Source organism: Arvicola amphibius, chromosome 5 (genome assembly GCF_903992535.2).
Source record: "Arvicola amphibius chromosome 5, mArvAmp1.2, whole genome shotgun sequence".
Lineage (NCBI taxonomy): Eukaryota > Metazoa > Chordata > Mammalia > Rodentia > Cricetidae > Arvicola > Arvicola amphibius.
Window position 1 is genome coordinate 88,773,027 of NC_052051.1, and position 22,582 is coordinate 88,795,608.

General features: G+C 40.1%; 1 protein-coding gene across 1 annotated transcript; it reads right to left on the reverse strand.

The window, feature by feature from the left end:
• Window positions 1-1,679: 1,679 nt before the first annotated feature.
• Window positions 1,680-21,259, reverse strand: LOC121677198 (putative ankyrin repeat domain-containing protein 19). Its single transcript, XM_042055153.1, has 5 exons — window positions 21,062-21,259; window positions 19,999-20,261; window positions 16,491-16,698; window positions 2,375-2,481; window positions 1,680-1,821 (listed from the first exon to the last, which is right to left on the reverse strand). Exons 1-5 carry the CDS (start codon window positions 21,257-21,259, stop codon window positions 1,680-1,682), a joined length of 918 nt encoding a protein of 305 aa, XP_041911087.1.
• Window positions 21,260-22,582: the final 1,323 nt, after the last annotated feature.

Genomic DNA, 22,582 nt, shown 5'->3' on the forward strand with positions numbered 1-22,582 from the left:
AATGCAATTATATTTTAATTAAAATATATTTAAAAATTAAAACTCCTCTTTGAGTATATAGGGTAAGGGGAACACTCTGGTGGTGGAAATGCAAACTTGTACAGTCACTTTAGAATGCAATGTGGCAGTTCTTCAGGAACCTTGGAATAGTTCTATCTTAAGATCCAGCTATACCACTCATGAACATACTACCAATGATATTCTCTTATAGAAATCAGAACATTTTTCCTCCACCCTTTCAAATCTAAGGAAGGACTACAGAGAATGAAACCGAAGAAGACGTACCTGTGACGTCACTCTGTTGACTTGAGAGTAGCAAGTCCTCATACTCCAAAATTATACTCTCTCTTCCATGTACAGACATGGTGGTAATAAAGTTATTATTTTAATACTGACAGGAAATCATTCATCAACATATTAAATTCTTAAGTATTAAACAGTATCAGACATTTTATCAGAACATATTACTATGTCCTTTAGGTTTATAAACTAAAACTTTTTATAAAATTTCTCACTGAAGAAGGAAAGAAAAAAGTGAAATGTCAAATCAGTGGCAATACACTTCAAACCATCTATATTATTTTGATAGGATAGATGATACCCTGGTATTAGAAGGATTTCTAAATCTCTTTTTCTGTGACAGTGTTTCTCTTAAGCTCCAAATCTCGGCATTTACTACTTGAGTTCACTAAGATGGCTTCTGAAAATTACACCACCTAAAACATGCACAGAATTAGTAAAGCACTATAAAATTTTCTTTTCAATCTTGGGCTGATTAGCATCCCAAATGAAAACCATTGTGTAGTTCATAATTGGACCTATGATTAAATGCTATAACTGTAAGGTATTGTTATTACTGAAGTATAGAGGTAGTCCAGGGTGAGAACACTACTGAATTCCAAGACATGTTTCTGCTTTTCCTTTACTCGGAAATGATATACTAAGGTAACTGAGTTTTTTATACTGATTTTGAATCTTCATGCTTAACCCCAACTGACACAGAAGACAGAGTCATATTTCACACATGAATAAGCATACTGATGAGATGTGATGGGTATTAGCTATAAAAACAGTTATTAGAATTTAGATTCACAGAATTTTACTCAGCATCTTCCTTCTGGGGTAAAGTTGGAAAATATTATGAATTCTTCAGGTACAGACCCAGAAGTGTCTTATTGTGGAAAAAAAGTTTTGGATAGACCAAACACTTCTTGCCACTTTCCCTGAGATAGGTGAAAGAGACCTGTCACAACCATAGATTGTGCTGCAGAAGATAATAGAAAGGAACCTTTGTATACAGATTACAATTATCAAAGAAAATGTATCTCTGCCCTCTTTCTGCAAACTTTTGGATCCATGTGATTATTTAGTACATCGCAAACTCATTTCATGGTAGAAAAGAGAGACTTCTCTGAGGTAACTTACTGTGATGATCTTCTGGGACACTGGAATGGTTTGAATAGGTGATAACATTAGTTAACCCTGAAATAAAAATCTCGTATACCCATTGCTACTTTTGACTATTCTGTCCTTTTTTTTTTTGCTCTATGGCAGGTGGAGTTAACTAAAATACCTCCATTCTGTAAGTATTTAAATAATGAAGTCCCATCTGGTGTAAAGTACATTTGTAAGTAATTTGTGCCTACATTCAGTACTAGTTTGTATTTTAACGTGTATACTTACACTTTGCGTTTTCCTGCCACAGCATACTGCAGTGAACTCCACCCAAATGCATCCTTTGTGGAGTGGTCCATACCTTTTTTCAGTAACAGCTCAACAATATCCTCAGAATCCCATTTAACTGCATACATGAGCGTTGTTCTAGAATGACAGAGGCAAATAAATTACTTACACAGTGAATTTAATATATTTTGTCAATTTAGTGTATGGCCTGCATGTGTAGTATTGACCATTTAAGCATACTTAAGCATCTTGAGAGCTCAGAGTTCAGATTTTTAAGTATTATCCAAAGAAACAAGTTTAAAACAAAGAGTCATCCGAACTATGGTTTTAACTTTTATACATACTAGAAGAAATTAAAATTTTATTGTTATTAAGAATTTCAAGATATATCAGTAATTGAACTAATAGTGATCAATTAGTTTTTTTCAAAACACTAATATGAAATCTATCAGTTCATATAAGATTATATGACAAAGTAAGATTCTAAGCATGAAGAACATCTCATTATCATGGGGAATATGAACTTGACTATGTATTGTTCTGTGCTATAGCCATTTCATAAAATCGGTATTTTTTTAAAAAAATAATTGAGGTTTTGTTCATAAATCTAGTATATTCCCGTAATATATTTGAGTGATTTTTTTACTATTCTTGACCAAAAGTAATGTATTAAAAATTCAAAACACAGTACCTTTGAAAGTCATCACGTGCATAAATGTTTGCACCATGATTTATTAAATGTTTAGCCATGAGAAGTTTCCTTTCTCTGAGTGCTAGCAGCAGAGGTGTAAATCCATCCTGTAATGGTATCAATGAATAAGTCACAATATTATATTATTCATAACTGAAATAAAAACCATACAGCTAGCCACATGAACATAGTGCTTACCATAGACTAGAGAACAGTAGTCTTTTTCTCCTCAGCCCATTGTGCATTTTCAGATTTCCCAGCCTTTCAATGCTCCAACCTTGCTTACAGTTGTCACAAGACTTCTTGTCCTCTGATGGGATAGCTGACCAATCCCTTGTCTGAGGGGCGTGACCCCTCCGGGGCACAAAATACCTTTAAAAGATCCGTTTTGTTTTGTTTTGCTCTCTTGGTTCCCTGTTCTTCACTGGAACTCTGGCTCTGTTTCTCCCATTTTCTCCTTTTATTAAAGCTTAGTATTTCATATAAGGCTAGTTTGGTTATTTCCCTTTGCCGGCCTACCATGCCCACTACATTTTGGCGCCCAACATGGGGCTCAAACCCACGACCCTGAGATTAAGAGTCTCATGCTGTACTGACTGAGCTAGCCTTGGGTGATTGCCCAGGTAGTCAGTTGTCTCTGTCATCTGTTGCACATTTTGGAAGTTTCTCGTTTGTACTTCCTGGTTGCTTAAGTAATATTACTTCCCTTCTCAGATCTTTGATGGGGTTGAAGATTAGATAATTGTAGCTACCTTCTACATTATTTAGACTCCTTGAAGTAAAATGCTTAGTAAAACTTTTGTTATATGTTTCTTGCTTAATATTGTTTGCTGCTTGTAATTTTATATTTATTATCTGTTTCTACTGTATATAGTTGTATTTGGTTTTGAATCTGTCTTATTTAGACAAAAGGGGGAGATAACGGGGTAGCTGACCAATCAATTGTCTGAGGGGCTTGACCCCTCCGGGGTACAAAATACCTTTAAAAGATCTGTTTTGTTTTGTTTTGCTCTCTTGGTTCCCTGCTCTTCGCTGGAACTCTGGCTCTGTAAGTTTCTCCCATTTTCTCCTTTTTTTAAAGCTTAGTATTTCATATAAGGCTAGTTTGGTTATTTCCCATTGCTGGCTGACCACGCCCGCTACAGTCCTCTCATGGGAAACACTTTGTCCTATGAACCACTGGTTCCTGTCACAGCATTTACCATAGAATTTTGGAGTCCTGTTGCTGTTCCCATCTAATGAAAGTTCACTTAGAATATCTCAAGAAATGCAAACTACCACAAAGTAGCAAAGATTTTTCAATCCTTTGTTACATGGATGAGTTAATTTTTCTTCATTCTGTCAGAAGTTCTCCTGTGTTTCAAAAGACATGTGGGAGACACCCCATTTCTCAAAAGAGAAATTTGATTAAGCATTATGAAAACAAAAGGAGGGAGAGCATGAGCAAGGAAGCCAGGACCGCGAGGAGTGCTTTTACCCATTGAGACGGTGGAACAGATCTAACGGCAGACCACCAAGTCCAGTCGGAATGGGACTGATGGAACAGGGGACCAAACCAGACTCTCTGAATGTGGATGACGGTGGAGGAGGACTGAGAAACCAAGGACAATGGCAATGAACATGAACTCTACAGCATGGACGGGCTCACTGTGAGCCTTGTCAGTTTGGTTGCTCACCTTCCTGGACTTAGGGGGAGCTGGAAGGACCTTGGACTTAACATAGTGAAGGGAACCCTGATGGCTCTTTGTCTTTGGAGAGGGGTGGAGTGGGGGTATGGGTGGAAGGGAGGGGAGGGAAGGGGGAGGAGATGGAAATCTTACAAAATAAAGTAAAAAAAAAGAAAAAAAAAAGAAAACAACCCAGCCATAAGCTCTTCAATTTACAATCTATCCTGCTTGCAAGATGTGTTGGAGCAATGGTGACCCAGGGATTGTGGGAGTGACCAACTAAAAACAAGTAAAATTTGAGACCCAGGCCATGAGACAGAGTCTATGCCATATGCTTTCTGGATAACCAAAACCGAAAACTGGATAGTCCAGGAACCTAGGGTAGAACCAACCACTACTGCCCTCTCCACCACTGCAAAAAGACATCAATGAAAAGTTTCGCTTTTTTTGGGGTGAGTGAGGAGTGAGTGCCCGAACCACGGCAGCTGCCCGGAGAGGGACCACCGACACTCCACAACTCCCCCTGCCACCAACACACTTCCTGCTCTTCCTGCAGGGGTTATTCTCCCCGGATACTGCCTCTCTCTCCCTGTCCCTTCCCAGCTTGCACCCAGAATCCACCCCCCCTCCCCCTGCCTCATCCTCCCATCTTTGGGGCCACAAAATCCCACAGCTCAGCCTCTTTGGGCTCTGGGGACCTGGAATTGAGTGCACCCAGGCTGGTGGGAGGTCCCCTCCTTCATTTGACTGCCCGGGGCAAGGTAGGCCTTTGTCTGAGAGCTGCTTGGCCTGCAAGGGGACCTGACAGTCTGCCAGAGGATCCATCATTCTTTGGGACACTGCAGTCCTGATTACGACTTCTGGAGATGCACTTTCATACCTCGCTGACCTCTCAACACAGTAGCACCAGTGATATTTTCTTAGTTGTTCTCAGGTGTCCTGCTCCAGTTCTGAGGCCATCCACCCAAAGGGGTCAGACTCTGGCCTCCAGGCAGGTCTGAGGATTCCTGCGGAGGGGTGTGGGCTCCTTCAGATTGTGCTGCCAGGTTAGCTGTGTGGTATTCCACCAGTTCAGTTCCACCTGAACTGGTGTCCTGCTCCTGTTCTAAGGCCATCCACCCAGAGGAATCAGACTCTGGCCTCCAGGCAGGTCTGGGGATTCCTGCAAGGGAGTGCGGGCTTCTTCAGATTGTGATGCAAGGAATAGGTCCTCCTCTGACACAGGGGAGATCCAACCAGTTTCAGTCACAGCAAAGATTGGTCTAGGACACCAAACGCCTCCGGGCTCCTTTTGAAGGAAGAGATGGGCAGGCGCCAATTCAGGAGCTCCTCCAACAACATAAAAGGCAACATGACATCACCACAATCCAGATATCCCGAAACAACAAGAATTGAACACCCTACCCCAGAAGATATAGAAGAATCCGACCTTAAACAGTACTTTATGAAAATAATAGAGGACCTTAAACAGGAGGTAAAAAACTGCCATAAAGAAATGGAGTTGACAAACAAAAAGGTAGACGAAATAAATAAATCTCTCAAAGATACCCAAGAAAAACAAGAAAAACAAGAAAAACAAGAAAAAGCAATCAAACAGGTAAGGGAAACAGTACAAGACCTGATAAATGAAATGGAGGTATTGAAAAAAACACAATCTGAGGGACGACTGGAAATGGAAACTCTGAGTAAACGAACAGAAACTTCAGAGACAAGTATTTCCAACCGAATACAAGAGATGGAAGAAAGAATCTCGGACTCTGAAGATACTATAGAGGAAATAAACTCACAGATTAAAGAACTAAACAAATCTAACAAATTCTTAACACAAAACATTCAGGAAATCTGGGACACCATGAAAAGACCAAACATAAGAATAATTGGGGTAGAAGAAGGAGAAGAATTACAGCTCAAAGGCCCAGAAAACATATTCAACAAAATTATAGAAGAAAACTTCCCCAACCTAAAGAAGGAGGTTCCTATGAAGGTACAAGAAGCCTACAGAACACCAAATAGACTGGATCAAAAGAAAGCATCCCCACGCCATATAATAATCAAAACACAAAACATACAGAATAAAGAACAGATATTAAGAGCTGCAAAGGAAAAAGGTCAAATAACATATAAAGGGAAACCTATCAGAATTACACCTGATTTCTCAATGGAAACCATGAAAGCCAGAAGAGCTTGGATAGATGTGCTACAGACACTAAGGGAACATGGATGCAAGCCTAGACTACTATACCCAGCAAAGCTAGCATTCACCATTGATGGAGAAAACAAGATATTCCAGGACAAAAACAGATTTAATCAATACGCAGCCACAAATCCAGCCTTGCAGAAAGTAATAGAAGGAAAATCACAAACCAAGGAGTCCAACAACGCCCACAATAACTCAGGCATCTAGCGACCCTTCACCAGCACAACTAGAAGAAGGGAAACACACAAACTCTACTAGTAAAAATGACTGAAGTTAACAACCACTGGTCATTAATATCACTTAATATCAATGGACTCAATTCACCTATAAAACGGCACAGGCTAAGAGACTGGATACGAAAACAGAATCCAACATTTTGCTGTTTACAAGAAACACACCTCAACCACAAAGACAGACACCTACTCAGAGTAAAGGGTTGGGAAAAGGTTTATCAAGCAAATGGCCCTAAGAAACAAGCGGGTGTGGCCATACTAATTTCTAACAAAGTTGACTTCAAACTAAAATCAATCAGAAGAGATGGAAAGGGACACTTTATATTCATAACAGGAAAAATCCATCAGAATGAAGTCTCAATCCTGAATATCTATGCCCCTAATATAAAAGCTCCCACTTATGTAAAAGAAACACTTCTAGAACTCAAGGCAGCCACCAAACCACACACACTAATAGTTGGAGACTTCAACACTCCTCTCTCACCAATGGACAGTTCAGTCAGACAGAAACCTAACAGAGAATTGAAAGACTTAATGGAGGTAATGAACCAAATGGACTTAACAGACATCTATAGAACATTCCACCCAAATAGGAAAGAATATACCTTCTTCTCTGCGGCTCATGGAACCTTTTTGAAAATTGACCATATACTTGGTAACAAAGCAAACTTCCACAGTTACAAAAAAATATTAGTAACCACCTGTGTCTTATCGGATCACCATAGATTAAAATTGGAATTCAACAACAATGCTACCCCCAGAAAGCCCACAAACTCATGGAAACTGAACAGTCAAGTACTGACCCACACCTGGGTCAAGGAAGAAATAAAGAAAGAAATTAAAGTCTTTCTTGAATTTAATGAAAACAAAGACACAACATACTCAAACCTATGGGACACAATGAAAGCAGTGCTAAGAGGAAAGTTCATAGCACTAAGTGCCCACTTAAAGAAAACGGAGAAAGCACTCATTGGTGACTTAATGGCAAACCTGAAAGCTCTGGAAAAAAAGAAGCAGACTCACCTAGGAGAAGTAGAAGACTGGAAATAATCAAACTGAGGGCAGAAATCAACAAAATAGAAACACAGAAAACAATCCAAAGAATCAATGAAACAAGAAGCTGGTTCTTGGAGAAAATCAACAAGATTGACAAACCCTTAGCCAAACTAATCAAACGGCAGAGGGAGAACACGCAAATTATTAAGATCAGAAATGAAAAGTGGGACATAACCACAGACACAGAGGAAATTCAGAGAATCATTAGATCTTACTACAAAAGCCTGTATGCCACAAAATTGGAAAATGTAAAAGAAATGGACAGTTTTTTAGATAAATACCATATACCAAAGTTAAACCAGGACCAGGTAAATGCTCTAAATCGTCCTGTTAGTCGCGAGGAATTAGAAACTGTTATCAGAAACCTCCCTACCAAAAAGAGCCCAGGACCAGATGGTTTCAATGCGGAATTCTACCAGAACTTCCAAGAAGACCTAATACCTATACTCTTTAAGGTATTTCATAATATAGAAACACAAGAATCACTGCCAAATTCCTTCCATGAAGCTACAGTTACCCTGATACCTAAACCACACAAAGACTCAACCAAGAAAGAGAATTACAGGCCAATCTCACTCATGAACATTGACGCAAAAATTCTCAATAAAATACTGGCAAACCGAATCCAAGAACACATTAGAAAAATTATCCATTACGATCAAGTAGGCTTCATCCCAGAGATGCAGGGCTGGTTCAACATACGAAAATCTATCAATGTAATCCATCATATAAATAAACTGAAGGAAAAAAACCATATGGTCATCTCATTAGGTGCTGAAAAAGCATTTGACAAAATTCAGCACCCTTTTATGATAAAAGTTTTGGAGAGAGTAGGGATACAAGGGTCATTCCTAAATATAATAAAAGCTATTTACAGCAAGCCGACAGCTAACATCAAATTAAACGGAGAGAAACTCAAGGCTATCCCACTAAATTCAGGAACACGACAAGGCTGTCCACTCTCTCCTTATCTCTTCAATATAGTGCTTGAAGTTCTAGCAATAGCAATAAGACAACATAAGGGAATCAAGGGGATTCAATTTGGAAAGGAAGAATTTAAACTTTCATTATTTGCAGATGATATGATAGTATACATAAGCAAGCCGAAAAACTCCACCAAAGAACTCCTACAGCTGATAAACTCCTTCAGTAACGTGGCAGGTTACAAGATCAACTCCAAAAAATCAGTCGCCCTCCTATACACAAAGGATAAGGAAGCAGAGAGGGAAATCAGAGAAGTATCACCTTTCACAATAGCCACAAATAGCATAAGATATCTGGGAGTATCTCTAACCAAGGAAGTGAAGGATTTATTTGACAAGAACTTTAAGTCTTTGAAGAAAGAAATTGAAGAGGATACCAGAAAATGGAAGGATCTCCCCTGCTCGTGGATTGGGAGGATCAACATAGTAAAAATGGCAATTCTACCAAAAGCAATCTATAGATTCAATGCAATCCCAATCAAGGTCCCATTAAAATTCTTCACAGAGATTGAGAAGACAATAATCAACTTTATATGGAAAAACAAGAAACCCAGGATAGCCAAAAAAATCTTATACAATAAAGGTACTTCTGGAGGCATTACCATCCCTGACTTCAAACTCTATTACAAAGCTACAGTATTGAAAACAGCTTGGTATTGGCATAAAAACAGAGAAGTTGACCAATGGAATCATATAGAAGACCCGGATCTTAAACCACAAACCTACGAACACCTGATTTTTGATAAAGGAGCTAAAAGCACACAATGGAAGAAAGAAAGCATCTTCAACAAATGGTGCTGGCATAACTGGATGTCAACCTGTAGAAGAATGAAAGTAGACCCGTGTCTATCACCATGCACAAAACTCAAGTCCAAATGGATTAAAGACCTCAATATTAATCTGAACACATTGAGCTTGATAGAGGAGAAAGTTGGAAGTACTCTACAACAAATGGGCACAGGGAACCGTTTCCTGCGCATAACCCCAGCTGCACAGACATTAAGGGCAACATTGAATAAATGGGACCTCCTGAAGTTGAGCAGCTTCTGTAAAGCAAAGGACATTGTCACTAAGACACAAAGGCAGCCTACTGACTGGGAAAAGATCTTCACCAACCCTGCAACTGACAAAGGTCTGATCTCTAAAATATATAAGGAACTCAAGAGACTAGACTGTAAAATGCCAATTAACCCAATTAAAAATTGGGGCACTGAACTGAACAGAGAATTCTCAACAGAAGAAGTTCGAATGGCCAAAAGACACTTAAGGTCATGCTCAACCTCCCTAGCTATCAGGGAAATGCAAATCAAAACAACTTTGAGATATCATCTTACACCTGTCAGATTGGCTAAAATCCAAAACACCAATAATAACCTTTGCTGGAGAGGTTGTGGGGTAAGGGGTACACTCATCCATTGCTGGTGGGAATGCAAACTTGTGCAACCACTTTGGAAAGCAGTGTGGCGGTTTCTCAGGAAATTCGGGATCAACCTACCCCAGGACCCAGCAATTCCACTATTGGGAATCTACCCAAGAGATGCCCAATCATACAACAAAAGCATATGCTCATCTATGTTCATAGCAGCATTATTTGTAATAGCCAGATCCTGGAAACAACCTAGATGCCCTTCAGTGGAAGAATGGATGAAGAAACTGTGGAATATATACATGCTAGAATACTACTCAGCGGTAAAAAACAATGACATCGTGAATTTTGCAGGCAAATGGATGGAAATAGAAAACACTATTCTGAGTGAGGTAACCCAGACCCAAAAAGATGAACATGGGATGTACTCACTCATAATCGGTTTCTAGCCATAATTAAAGGACATCGAGCCTATAAATTTGGGATCCTTGAGAAGATAATAAGAAGGTGAACTCCCAAAAAAAGATATAGTAATCCTCCTAGATATTGGAAGTAGACACGATCGCCTGGCAAAATTGGGAACTTGAGGGTTGGGCGAGACTGGGCCAAGGGAAGATGGGGAGAGAAAAATGTGAAGGGGAGAATGGGGGGAGCTCGGAGGAATGGGATGCTTGGGATATAGGAAGGGTGGATATGGGAGCAGGGAAGCATATATCTTAATTTAAGGAGCTACCTGAGGGTTGTCAAGAGACTTGACCCTAGAGGGGTTCCCAGGTTTCCAGGGAGACGCCCCCAGTTAGTTCCTTGGGCAGCTGAGGAGAGGGAGCCTGAAAAGGCCAGTTCCTATAGCCATACTGATGAATTTCTTGCATATCACCATAGAGCCTCCACCTGAGGATAGATGGAGAGGATGACAGAGCCCCGCGTTGGAGCACCGGACTGGGCTCCCGGGGTCCTGGTGAGGAGCGGGGGGAGGGAGAACATGAGAGGGAAGGTCAGGACCGTGAGGGAACCTCCAGCTGGCGACAGATGGGCAAGGTGACTGGGCCCCACATTGGAGCACTGGACTGGGCTCCCGGGGTCCTGATGAGGAGCAGAAGGAGCGGGAACGTGGGGGAGAGGGTTGGGAGAGTGGGGTGTGCGTTCACTCGTGGAGATGGTGGGACGGAACTAGGGGGAGATCGCCAACTCCAGTTGGAGTGGGACTGATGGATCGTGCGACCAAGCCAGTCTCTCTGAATGTGGCCTGCAGCGGGGGCTGACTGAGAAGCGAAGGACATTGGCGCTGGGCTCTGATTTTTCTGCATGGACGGGCTCTGTGGGAGCCTTCTCGGCTTGGTCGATCACCTTCCTGGACCTGGGGGGAGTTGGGAGGACCTTGGTCTTAGCATAGAGTGGGGAACCCTGATGGCTCCTTGGCCTTGAGAGGGAGGGAGGGGAGGTATGGGTGGAGGGAAGGGGAGGGAAGGGGGAGAAGGAGGGGCGGGAAGGTGGAGGAGGAGTTGAGGGAGGGGGAGGAGGAGGGAAGGAGATGGAAATTTTTAAATATAAAAAAAAAACCATGAGAAAGAAAAAAAAAGAAATGAAAGGGTTAAGAATGAAAGCCCTAGGAAGAGGCAGAGGATAAAGGATGACAGGGGCAGAATGAGGACACCTAGGACAGGCTGTGCCTGTGAAGACAAGCCTGTATTCTAGAGCTGTGTCTAAGCAGGCTTTGGCTACTGTTTTTCCAAATACACATGGATCCCAGTATAACAGAAGGAGGTGCATGGCTGCCTATCTATGAATGTCTTAATTTTTATCATCACAATAATAAAGTAACAATAAATTGTCCTTCTGTGATAGCCTATATCATAAGATCTCGGGGAGTCAGCTCTCTTCCTGGGAAAGCTTTGTTAAATGGACAAAATAGTTTTGACAGCATCACTATTCTCTTGTGCTTCCTTTGGAAGTCAGTCTGACAACTGAAAATAAAGCCATCAGTTTTGGAGGACAAGTAGAGTTTAAGATGAAGACAAGCCCACATGTTACAAAAGTCAGATAGAAGGATGGTTTCATGAAGCCAGTAAAATCCTATTTAATTAAACCTATTATTAAACTACTTTTAAATTAATATGAAACGGTTTTTCGTTTTTGTTGTGTACTTTCAAATGCATTGTGACCAAAACAACACAGTGAAAGAGAACATGCATTAAATAAGTGTACTGTAATTGCAAAAAAAAAAAAAAGAAAAGTTTCATAATTCTATTATTTGCCTAAATCAGTGCCTAGGTCAGTCATCATCAGAGAAGTTGCCTCTGAAGCTGATGGGAAAGGATGCAGAGACCCACAGACAAACCTTAGGCAGAAAGAGAGCTCAGGTAAGAGGTCCCCTTTGGGTCCCTCTGCCTGGCACTAGAAGAACCCTCCAGAAGAGGGAGAGGAGGAATTGTGGGAGACAAAATGATTGAGGACACAGGGAGAGCAAGGCCAGAGTAGTCAACTAAGCAGGACCCTTGGGGACTCAGAGACTTAAGTGATAATCATGGAGCCTGCATGGGTCTGTATTAGTCCTTTATATGTATGTTATGGTTGTTGGCTTAGGGAGACTCCTGACAGTGTGAGTGGGGATGTCTCTGTCTCTTTGCTCTTGGGATCTTTTAGTTTCTATTGGGTTGCTTTGCTCAGCCTTGATCTCAGGTTTTGAGCCTGGTCTTATTGTATCTTGTTGTGGTGTGTTTGGTTGATGTCCTTCAGAGGCCTGCACTTGTCTGGGGGCAGACAGGGGTGGAGGTGAGGGTAGTGGTAGTGGTAGGTGAGAACATGGAGGAGAGTGGAGGAGGAACTTGGAGGTGCAGAGAAGAAAGGAAGCTGTGACTGGGATGTATTATATGAAAGAATAAATAAAAAGTTAAAAATAATAAGAATTATGACAAAATTGTGGAATTGTTCAGCATTGAGAAATATTTTCTGAAATACTGTTGGACAAATGTTCTGTGGGGAAAACATTAGTAACAGCAGACGTTGTTTAAGAGACACAATTCTCAGAAGTTTGTGATGATATGGAAGTTTCCTGAGGACATCGAGGAAGCTCTGCTTGATTTTCTTTTGAGGAAGGACCAGGGTAACAATGTCAGGATCTTGCTTCAAATAGGTCACCAAAGTAATGGACTCGAAATGAGTGAGACTTCAGAGAAACCTTGATTGCTTACCTTGAAATGAATTCTGTAGTTTCATAAAATTAAAACTGTCTTATAGTTTAGAAAGCCCAATACATGATTTTAAAAAATGTTTTTAAATTGTTGATAAGTTCCTATATGAATACTCTAGTGCATAATTTCTACACCATCACTTCTCCAGCTCCTCCTATTTACTCTCTTGTTCTCAAATTCACGATCTCTTCTTTATTAAGGTTACACACTTACATGTATATGTAAAAACTAATTCCATTTAATGTTGGTCATTTCTCTGTCTCTCTCTGTCTCTGTCTCTCTGTCTGTCTGTCTGTCTGTCTGTCTGTTTCTCTCTCTCTCTCTCTCCTCTCTCTCTCTCTCTCTCTCTCTCTCTCTCTGTGTGTGTGTGTGTGTGTGTGTGTGCGTGCGCACGTGCCACACTCACACATGCATGTGTGTGCATGTATTTATGTCTGGACTTTGGGGTTGGATTTTTTTCTTTAAGAAAAATGGATTTTTCCCTCATCAGCCATGCATTGTGGGCAAATTTTCATTTAGGGGTAGAACTTTGAAAGTTTCCCCCATCAGTGTTTATATGTAAACTGATGTTCTCATTGTACAGGTCTTGTTTAGGTAATCATATTATTGAAATTTAATAGGTGCAATATTCTTTCCATATCTAGAACACACTATCTTGAAAAAGGTATTCTAGTCTGTGGACCTCATAGTATTTGAGGACAACCCCTTTTCTCAATGCTCCCTGAGCCTTAAGTGTGGGGTTTTATTGTAGGTGTGCCCATTGTACAAAGGCTCCCATGGGCATTTACTGTGCATTTTGACCAGTTGTGGATTTCTGTTATACTTTCTACCTGTTATAGTCTGTATAACACTATTTCTGTTATACTCTCTATCAGCTTTTTGTCTAAGTCCAAGTTACAGAGTGACTGTAGTGTTCTAAATTAGTGCATACAGATCAGTAAAATTGAGTGTTTAATGGTAGGTAAAGCATTGGTCACCTTCAGTTTTCCTAAGAATAACAACTTAGGCAGTAATCAAAATGGAGAAATAATCTAAAGATATTTAAAACAAGATGATTCAAATGTGACAGCACAATTGTAATTCTGTCAAGTGAATGAAGGATGTTGGAGAATCATGGCTTGTAATCTGAGTTAATCTGAGCTAGCTAGTGAGACCCTACATAAGAACCTAAATATTTGAAGTCAATCGGGGTTTTAGGATTATTGTTATCAGTGAGATTAAACCCATTTATTGTAGTATGCATAGAGTTATGCCACAAGGGGTGAAAAAGCTCTCCCCAAACCCATAACTAATGAGATACCCAGTGCCAAGCAAGAGAACCCTTCTCTGCAGTACTGGGACTCCCAGAGAGTTCCCAAACAATACAAGCTCTTGACACTACTCATGAGTCCTCCCTGTAACTTGAATTTAAGATCTTGTTAATAAAGACAACCCCTATTTTAGACACAGGACTGGAAGGAATCAAGCTGGAAATACCCATGGCTTCTTCCCCTAAGGATTAACTCTCATAGAAAGTGAGAGGGTGCTAGGAGAGTTGCCCATTGAGCATACTAATCTTCAGATATCCTAAATTTATATCAAAATAACCAAGAAATAAGGAGTAGACTCAAACCCCTGTACAGGCAAAGCAGGTGAAATGAGGAGCCACTGCCATATTTGGTTGCAAACAGAACACACTTGGAAGTTGGATAATGGAAGTGCCCCTGCAGGGAACCATTCAATCTAATAGGCTCAATGGAGATACAACTTGATTTTTAAAGATCAGGATGAAGTCGGAGTTATTAAAATTCTCCTAGAGACTGAATGTGCACTGAATTTGCAAAGGGTATATATGGTCTCACTGTCTCCCTAGCCATCTAGTTTATTAAAATTTAAACCTTTGCTGCATGTGAACACATCCATTAATAAGTATGCAAATCAAGTATTGGTAGCGAAGCTGTAACAGACCCCTAAATGTAGTAAAGTCATTGTGGTGATTATATTTATCTAACAACACCACCAACTAGAGTGACTTAAGAAGAAATATTTTGGTTGAGGGATTGTCTACATCAGTTTGACAAATGGACATCACTGTGTAAATTTATCTTAATGGTTGGTTGATGAGGTAGTCCCATACATTGTGCTTGGGACCTTAGCCCAGTTTGGGAATAGAGCTGTGTAAGAATTCAGTGGGCCAGTTGAGTATTAAGAGAACAGGCATGGATTCATTCATTTCTAGCCCTCTTGAGGTTACATGAAATGTGAATAGCTGTCTCAAAATTCTGCCTTTGTGATTTCCCAATGATATGCAGTAATCTGGAACTGAACTCAAATAAACTTTTTCGCAAATACTTTCAACAGATGCATAAAAGAAGGTTGTATTCTCTAATACTTCTTTCAAGAAGTCAAAATGTTTCTTCCCCATTTAAAATCACATTTGGAGAGCTCCACACAATGGTTTTGATCACATTAACTCCATTTCCTCAACTAATTTCCATATCCAACCCACTTCTCTACTCATATATCTCTCTGCACTCATTGATAAAACCCTCTCTAAGTCTCAGTGCTCACTCAGAAGATCACAGGAATGACTCTAAGAGCCAGAGAAACTAGATGACCACAAAGATAGAGTGTCTTCTGCACACAACAGAGCAGATAGGCATATGAAGCGATAGCCACTGTGAAAACATTCACAGGAACTGCACAAGCTCAAGCGACACAAAATTCAGTGTGGACACAGGAATTTAGTATGAAGTTTTGCTCCTAAGCCTTATTGACAGGTGATAGATGCTGGGAGGGGATAGTCATTTTTATTCAAATATATGGTCTCTGGTAGCCTAATCATGCTCCAGTGGATAGTCATGTTCTCACAAGTATATGGTCTGCACAAATGACTCAATGAATTAGAAAACTGTTGTAAGGAGGCTGCTTGTTCATTTCCCACCCAGACTCCCAAAATAATCACACAGAAACTGTATTAATTAAATCACTGCTTGGCCCATTAGCTCTACCTTTTTATTGGCTAACTCTTACATCTTATTTAACCCATCTCCATTAATCTGTGCATCACCACGAGGTCATGGCCTTACAGCAGTTTCAGCACATCTGTCTTCAGTGGTGGATCCATGACTTCTCCCTAACTCCTCCTCCTTTCTCCCAGCATTTAGTTTAGTTTTCCCTATCCACCTCTATTCCCTCCCTGCTCAGGCCCAAAACACTTTTTTTTAAATTAACCAATGGTAATCACAGCATACAGAGGGGAATCCCACATCAGAAAAAAATAGTAACAAAATATCAATATTTAAATAAATAATAGTCAAGTTATTTCAAAGTATCAGTCAAGGAATGTTTGAACTTCGAAACATGGAAAATTGGCTCTACACATGACACTGTTAAAACACATGATTTTCAAATGCTTGGGAATTCCATTTAGAAAATTGTTACCTTTGTAGTTTCCTCAATGTTTCCCCCAAATTCAAGAAGACTGGTGGCAATAATAGCAATCTCTGGCCTGTTTACATACACTGCCTGATGTAATGCTGTTTCTCCCTTAGAATCTTTAATATTGGGATCTGCTTCGTTATCAAGGAGGACAGAAACAATCTTTGTCTCCCAGCTTTGTACAGCCTGTGGATATTGTAACAAGGGAAACCTTATCCATACAAAGAATTCAACATAAACATTCCCCTAATTTACCCTGTCACCATGATTAATATTTAAGTGACATTAATTTTACTTTCATTTTAACCATTTACATAAAATTCATTCCTGAAATTGAAGACTTTGAACTACCTTCATTAGTGGTGTGCACTTTTGATCATCAAGTGCATTTACGTTGCATTTATTATGTAAAAGGAAATTAACCAGATGCAGATGCCCATAAAAGCAGGCAAAATGGAGTGCAGTTCTGTGGAAATGAGAGATATTTTTAGTGAAACTGTAGGGCATTATGTCAACATACACAGTCACTTACATACTTGCAATTATATAGCGTTTAACTCCTCTGACCCATAAACCAATATTTATTTTTTCTAAAATTATATTTATTTGCTCTTATTATTTACTATATTAGAAAAATTCACAATATAAAACTTTTATAGCAGTGTGAATAAAATCCACAGCTCCTGCAGCTAGGCAGCCAAGAGCAGCCTATTGGAACAGAAAGAACTGACTATTGGGTTGAAACTTCTGTCTGTTCTAGGCTGCCTTACCAACCAACTACTTCTTCACGTTTCGGTGTTGTGATTTCCTTGTCTATAAACTGGGTGTTAAAAGCATGTCTCTCTTATCAAATTAGGATAAAAAATAAAAATCTTTGCAATGACTCAGAAAATATTCTTGAACAGCTAAACGTCTGCTATTTAAATTATTAATGTTAACTCTGTAATAAAAACATTCCAAGTCAATGTTAGTTCCATTATATCTATTTTGCAATTATATTAAGGACTACATACTTCATACAGTCTAAGATAATATCTTCAAAATTTGAAACATGGTCTACTTTAAATTTATGCTCCTGCTGCATCAGCCTGCAGGTAGCTAGGGTTGTAGATATGACACAGCTTAAGATTATCTTTGCTCAAATTTTAATTCATTTAAAATTGGAAAATCATTTACAATTCATATTGTAAAACCATCGCCAATACTAGAAGGCAATTCTTAATACACAAGTAGAGTGTCATCTTGCAATCCATGGTGTCTTAAACTAAGTGAGAATGTGACAGAGATGCACAGCATTCCTAGTCTTTACACTAGGTTCAAAAATGCTAGCTGTGAAATTACTATGGATAATTAACAGCAGGAATCCAGGTGCACAAGAGGCTTTGCTTTAAGTTTTAAGGAATTTAAGCCAAAGGAAACTTGGGGTTTAAATAAGTAAGTGGGACTCATTCTTGACAATAGTTAGATTCACTATATATATGTAAACCAGATATTTGCTATGCCTAATGTTGGCGTCTAATAGCAAATTTCACAAGGGAGATTTAGGATACCTTCAGTTGGACTCACATTGGATAAGCAAGATGAGTTTGTTGCTTTGTAAGTTATGAAACTCCCAACAAGCTTTGTTGGCCTCTACCAAGAGTAACAAAGGCTGTCAGAAGTAACTTGCAGATAACCTGGAGCTTGTGAGAAAATGGTGCTATGAAAACTCTGGCTGTATGCAAGAAATTCATCAGTATGGCTATAGGAACTGGCCTTTTCAGGCTCCCTCTCCTCAGCTGCCCAAGGAACTAACTGGGGGCGTCTCCCTGGAAACCTGGGAACCCCTCTAGGGTCAAGTCTCTTGACAACCCTCAGGTAGCTCCTTAAATTAAGATATATGCTTCCCTGCTCCCATATCCACCCTTCCTATATCCCAAGCACCCCATTCCTCCGAGCTCCCCCCGTTCTCCCCTTCACACTTTTTTCTCCCCATCTTCCCTTGGCCCAGTCTTGCCCAACCCTCAAGTTCCTAATTTTGCCTGGCGATCGTGTCTACTTCCAATATCCAGGAGGATTACTATATCTTTTAATGGGAGATCACCAACTCCAGTTGGAATGGGACTGATGGATCATGCGACCAAACCTGTCTCTCTGAATGTGGCCAACAGCGGGGGCTGACTGAGAAGCAAAGGACAATGGCTCTGGGCTCTGATTCTTCTGCATGGACGGGCTCTGTGGGAGCCTTCTCAGCTTGGTCGATCACCTTCTTGGACCTGGGGGGAGTTGGGAGGACCTTGGTCTTAGCATAGAGTGGGGAACCCTGATGGCTCCTTGGCCTTGAGAGGGAGGGAGGGGAGGTATGGGTGGAGGGGAGGGGAGGGAAGGGGGAGAAGGAGGGGAGGGAAGGGGGAGGAGGAGGGGAGGGAGGGGGAAGGAGGAGGGAAGGAGATGGAAATTTTTAAATATAAAAAAAATAAACCATGAGGAAAAAAAAAAAACAAGATGGCTGGAAGAAAGGCAAAAAAAAAAAAAAAAAGAAGCCCTGAATAACCCCTCAGAACGATATGAACTGAAGCTTAGAAGTAAGAAATATGAGGCATCTATGGAGATGTGAGAATGGCGTCCCTAGAACACCAGTGATGAAAAAAGGAAAAGGAAAGGGAGCAGCACAAAGCCATCTTTCAAATGAGCAAAAAATATGTCAGTACTCATTAATATAAATTCATATTGGATTTTATATGTACACGTTTAGGTGAAAGAAGATCTAAGCATTACAGCTCAGATGGAAAGGTATCCTGGCAGTAGGGAGTAAAGAAATATCACAAAGTCAAATTGTACAACAAAGTCACATAAGAGATTTATTGGGAGGAAAACAAGAACCAGGAGGGTGGTCTGGCAAGAAACAGCAAAGGAATGAGCAAAAGGCAGGGATTATACTGTTTCTTGAGGAGGGAAGGTAGAACTTTTCAGGGAGAAGATTTCCAGGGTGGGGATTGGTGGGATTTTAAGTGCAGAGACTGGGCATTTTACTCTGTATGGTGAGGGCACGGTCCAGCCCTCAGGGAAGTTATAGTGTTCTATGAGTGGAACCTGGCAGTTGAAGGTCCTCAGTGGAGGGGCCTGGCTGCTCATGTGTTTTGAGGGACTTACAGATGACATATTATGAGGAACATTACCTAAATACCACACTTTCTCCAATTTTATAGCATTGTTTATTGTGTACATTGAAGTTAAATCACATGTCTTTGTATTTTGTTATGTTATTCTATTGCATGGTCAATAAAATACTCTATGGGGGCATTATGGGTGGATTATAAACCTGCTGGAGATTTGGTCTTGTGCTTTACCAGCTCCAGATGATGATTTGGACACTGGATCTCAGGATCTTAGGTGCCACGGGGACTGCAGCACAGAGAGCATAACTGGGAATTCTCCACGCTGATTGTCCGCGATGGAGCTAGGGAAGGTGGATTCTCCCGTCACCCAATTTCCTCAAGGCCTCTCATGCTTAGCTTCCAAGCGTTCTTACCGGTTCCTTTCATCCTTGTCATTGACGTGAAACTTCTTCTTAGAGAGAAGGCGCAGCACCACCTTGCTCCGTCCTTCACAAACCGCTTCATGGAATTTATTCTCTGGGTCATAAGGCTCTGCGTACCTATCCTCCGTGCGACAGTCACAACAGGACAAGCTCCCCTTTCCAACGCTTGGGCCATCACAAAACCCCAAAGGGGTTTTTGGCTCTTTCTTAAAGCTGAAGAGCTTCCTCAACGTGGAGAACATCACTGCAGCTACCTTTTTGCCAGATCAACACTAATAACTTTAAATACTTTTTTTCCCCCACTGGTCGTCTAACAACTAGAGCCTAACTCTGTGAATCCCAGAAGTCGTAAGATCTGGTTTCACCAAACAGAAGCTGACAGTTACTAACAGCCATTGCTAAGCCACACTGATAAACAAAAGCATGTCTGCACTTCCTCGAGGATAACTGACAGCTCAGAACAAATAGTGCTCACTGCGCATGTGCAGTGTAAACATGTAAGTCTATATTTATCCTGAAAATTCTTTGTCTCTTCCTCAAAGCTGAAGGATTCCTTTATTTCCTACAGTAATCTTGCTTGGCAGTTTGTTTGGGGAACATAATTCTTCATTCTAAAATCTTTTTTTTCACTAGGTGGTCATGGGTGGGAGTTGCCTTACCATGAAAATGCAGCTTCTCTTTAAGCTTCTCTCTGTGCGCTTTTGGTTTTGTGTCCATGAACTTTTTAGTGCTGTGAAGAGATTTAAAGTTAAACTATTTGTGAGCCCAGGAGTGGTGCCGAGTGAGTTTAACATGATTATAACGCAATAAAGAGATGTCATTTCCAGCCATGGCTGTTATGGTTCCAATTCTCTTCATTTTAGCAGGGTCCACATATTTCCCTTAAAGTTGGGACCTTCTGTTTTTATTTATTTATATTATTTAAATATATAATTTATATTTATAGAACTTGTTTTCTATGCCCTCAGTGTCTCCACAATATTCTCAATAGCATCTCTTTAAATTTGGTCTCTGCAGGGCTTTGAATGAGAATGGCCCGTACATCTTCACATACTTGAAGATGTCGTTCCAGGTGGTGGTGCGATTTGGAGATGGAGCCTTGGTAGAGGACATCTATCCCTAGAGGCAGGTCTTGACTGTCTAGTCTCTGCCCACTATTTGCCCTCTGCTTCCTGACTGTGGCTGAGATAGGATCTCTAAGCTTCCTTTTCTTGCTACCATGCCTGCCACTTGCTGTTACTCTCTCCACCATAGAGCAGCAATGAACGTGACTAAGAAGGCAAGAATGAGTAAATGGTCTGGATGGGAAGGTCATGGGAAATTCACTGGACCAGATTCTGGAGAAGGAAGTGGGAGGCTGGGCTGTGTAGACTTTTTGGTTATTTTGCATTGCATAACCAATTAGAGGGATTATCCATGGAAAAGACTAAATCTTCCTCTTTCAGTAGTCATTAGTTATCTATCGTTCAGTATTTTTTTAGCTTTAAAATATTCATTCTTTAGAATTATGTATTTTGTTAACATTGACAATAGTATTGCTTTTCAAAAATTCATACAAGATACTTTGATCATGCTTTTCCCTTCCCCCAATTATCCTGGATCCTTCCTCTACCTACCCCACCCATCATTATGTTTTCCTTCTCGATTTTTTTAAAATAGCACAAAACAAATATCTAAAAAATTAGACAAAATGACAAAATGCAAAAACACAAAGTCTCCACCTCACACACATGCAAAAAAAAACCCTTGAATTATTTTTTGTTGTCCAAATGGACTTAGACATTGGACTTTATTATACCAGTGGCTCTCCATTAGAGAAAACAGACGTTCCCTTTCTTGCAGGTCTAAATCATACATACCTTCTCTGTAAGAGATGGGAATCTGTGTGCACTTGATCCCTCAGTACTAGAGCCCATGTAGCTTGAACCTGTGCAAGTGTTGTGTGTTTTGTCACAGTCTCTGCAAGTTAATTTGTGAATCAGTCCCATTGTGCCTAGAAGACACTTTTCTATATTGTTTTCATTTGACAAAAATATTTGTATTTTAAATTTTGTCATGAGTGAATATATTCTTTTTTATGTGCCAAAATTCTCATTGTAGGATATATATAACACATTAATAATAAGTTAGATATAGGGAGATTTTCACTCCATGAGAGGTTACCACATTGGTCATATGCAGTTACATGATGGATGAAGAAATGAAACACCATTGTTTTCCATGACAGAGGTTTGTGTATGAAGCATTCTGTACCTACAATAAAAGCACACACGTACTATTGCATTTTTAAATCTTATTGTGTGTGGACAAAAGCATGCAAGAACTTTTTTGAAATGAGGCACATAAAACGTTGGAAAAAACCCCATCCAGTAATAAAGTGTTGTCTGATGCATGGTTCTTATAGAATGGATTTTATTTTGTAAACACATATTTACTACTGCACACTATCTATCCACTTTCAATATACGAGGTGCATATCAGAGCATTTAAATTATATAGCTGGATGAGAATGTGACTACTTCCTCCAATCCACAATGAAAGTTTTTAGTATCAATCTTTCTTCTGAAACAAACAA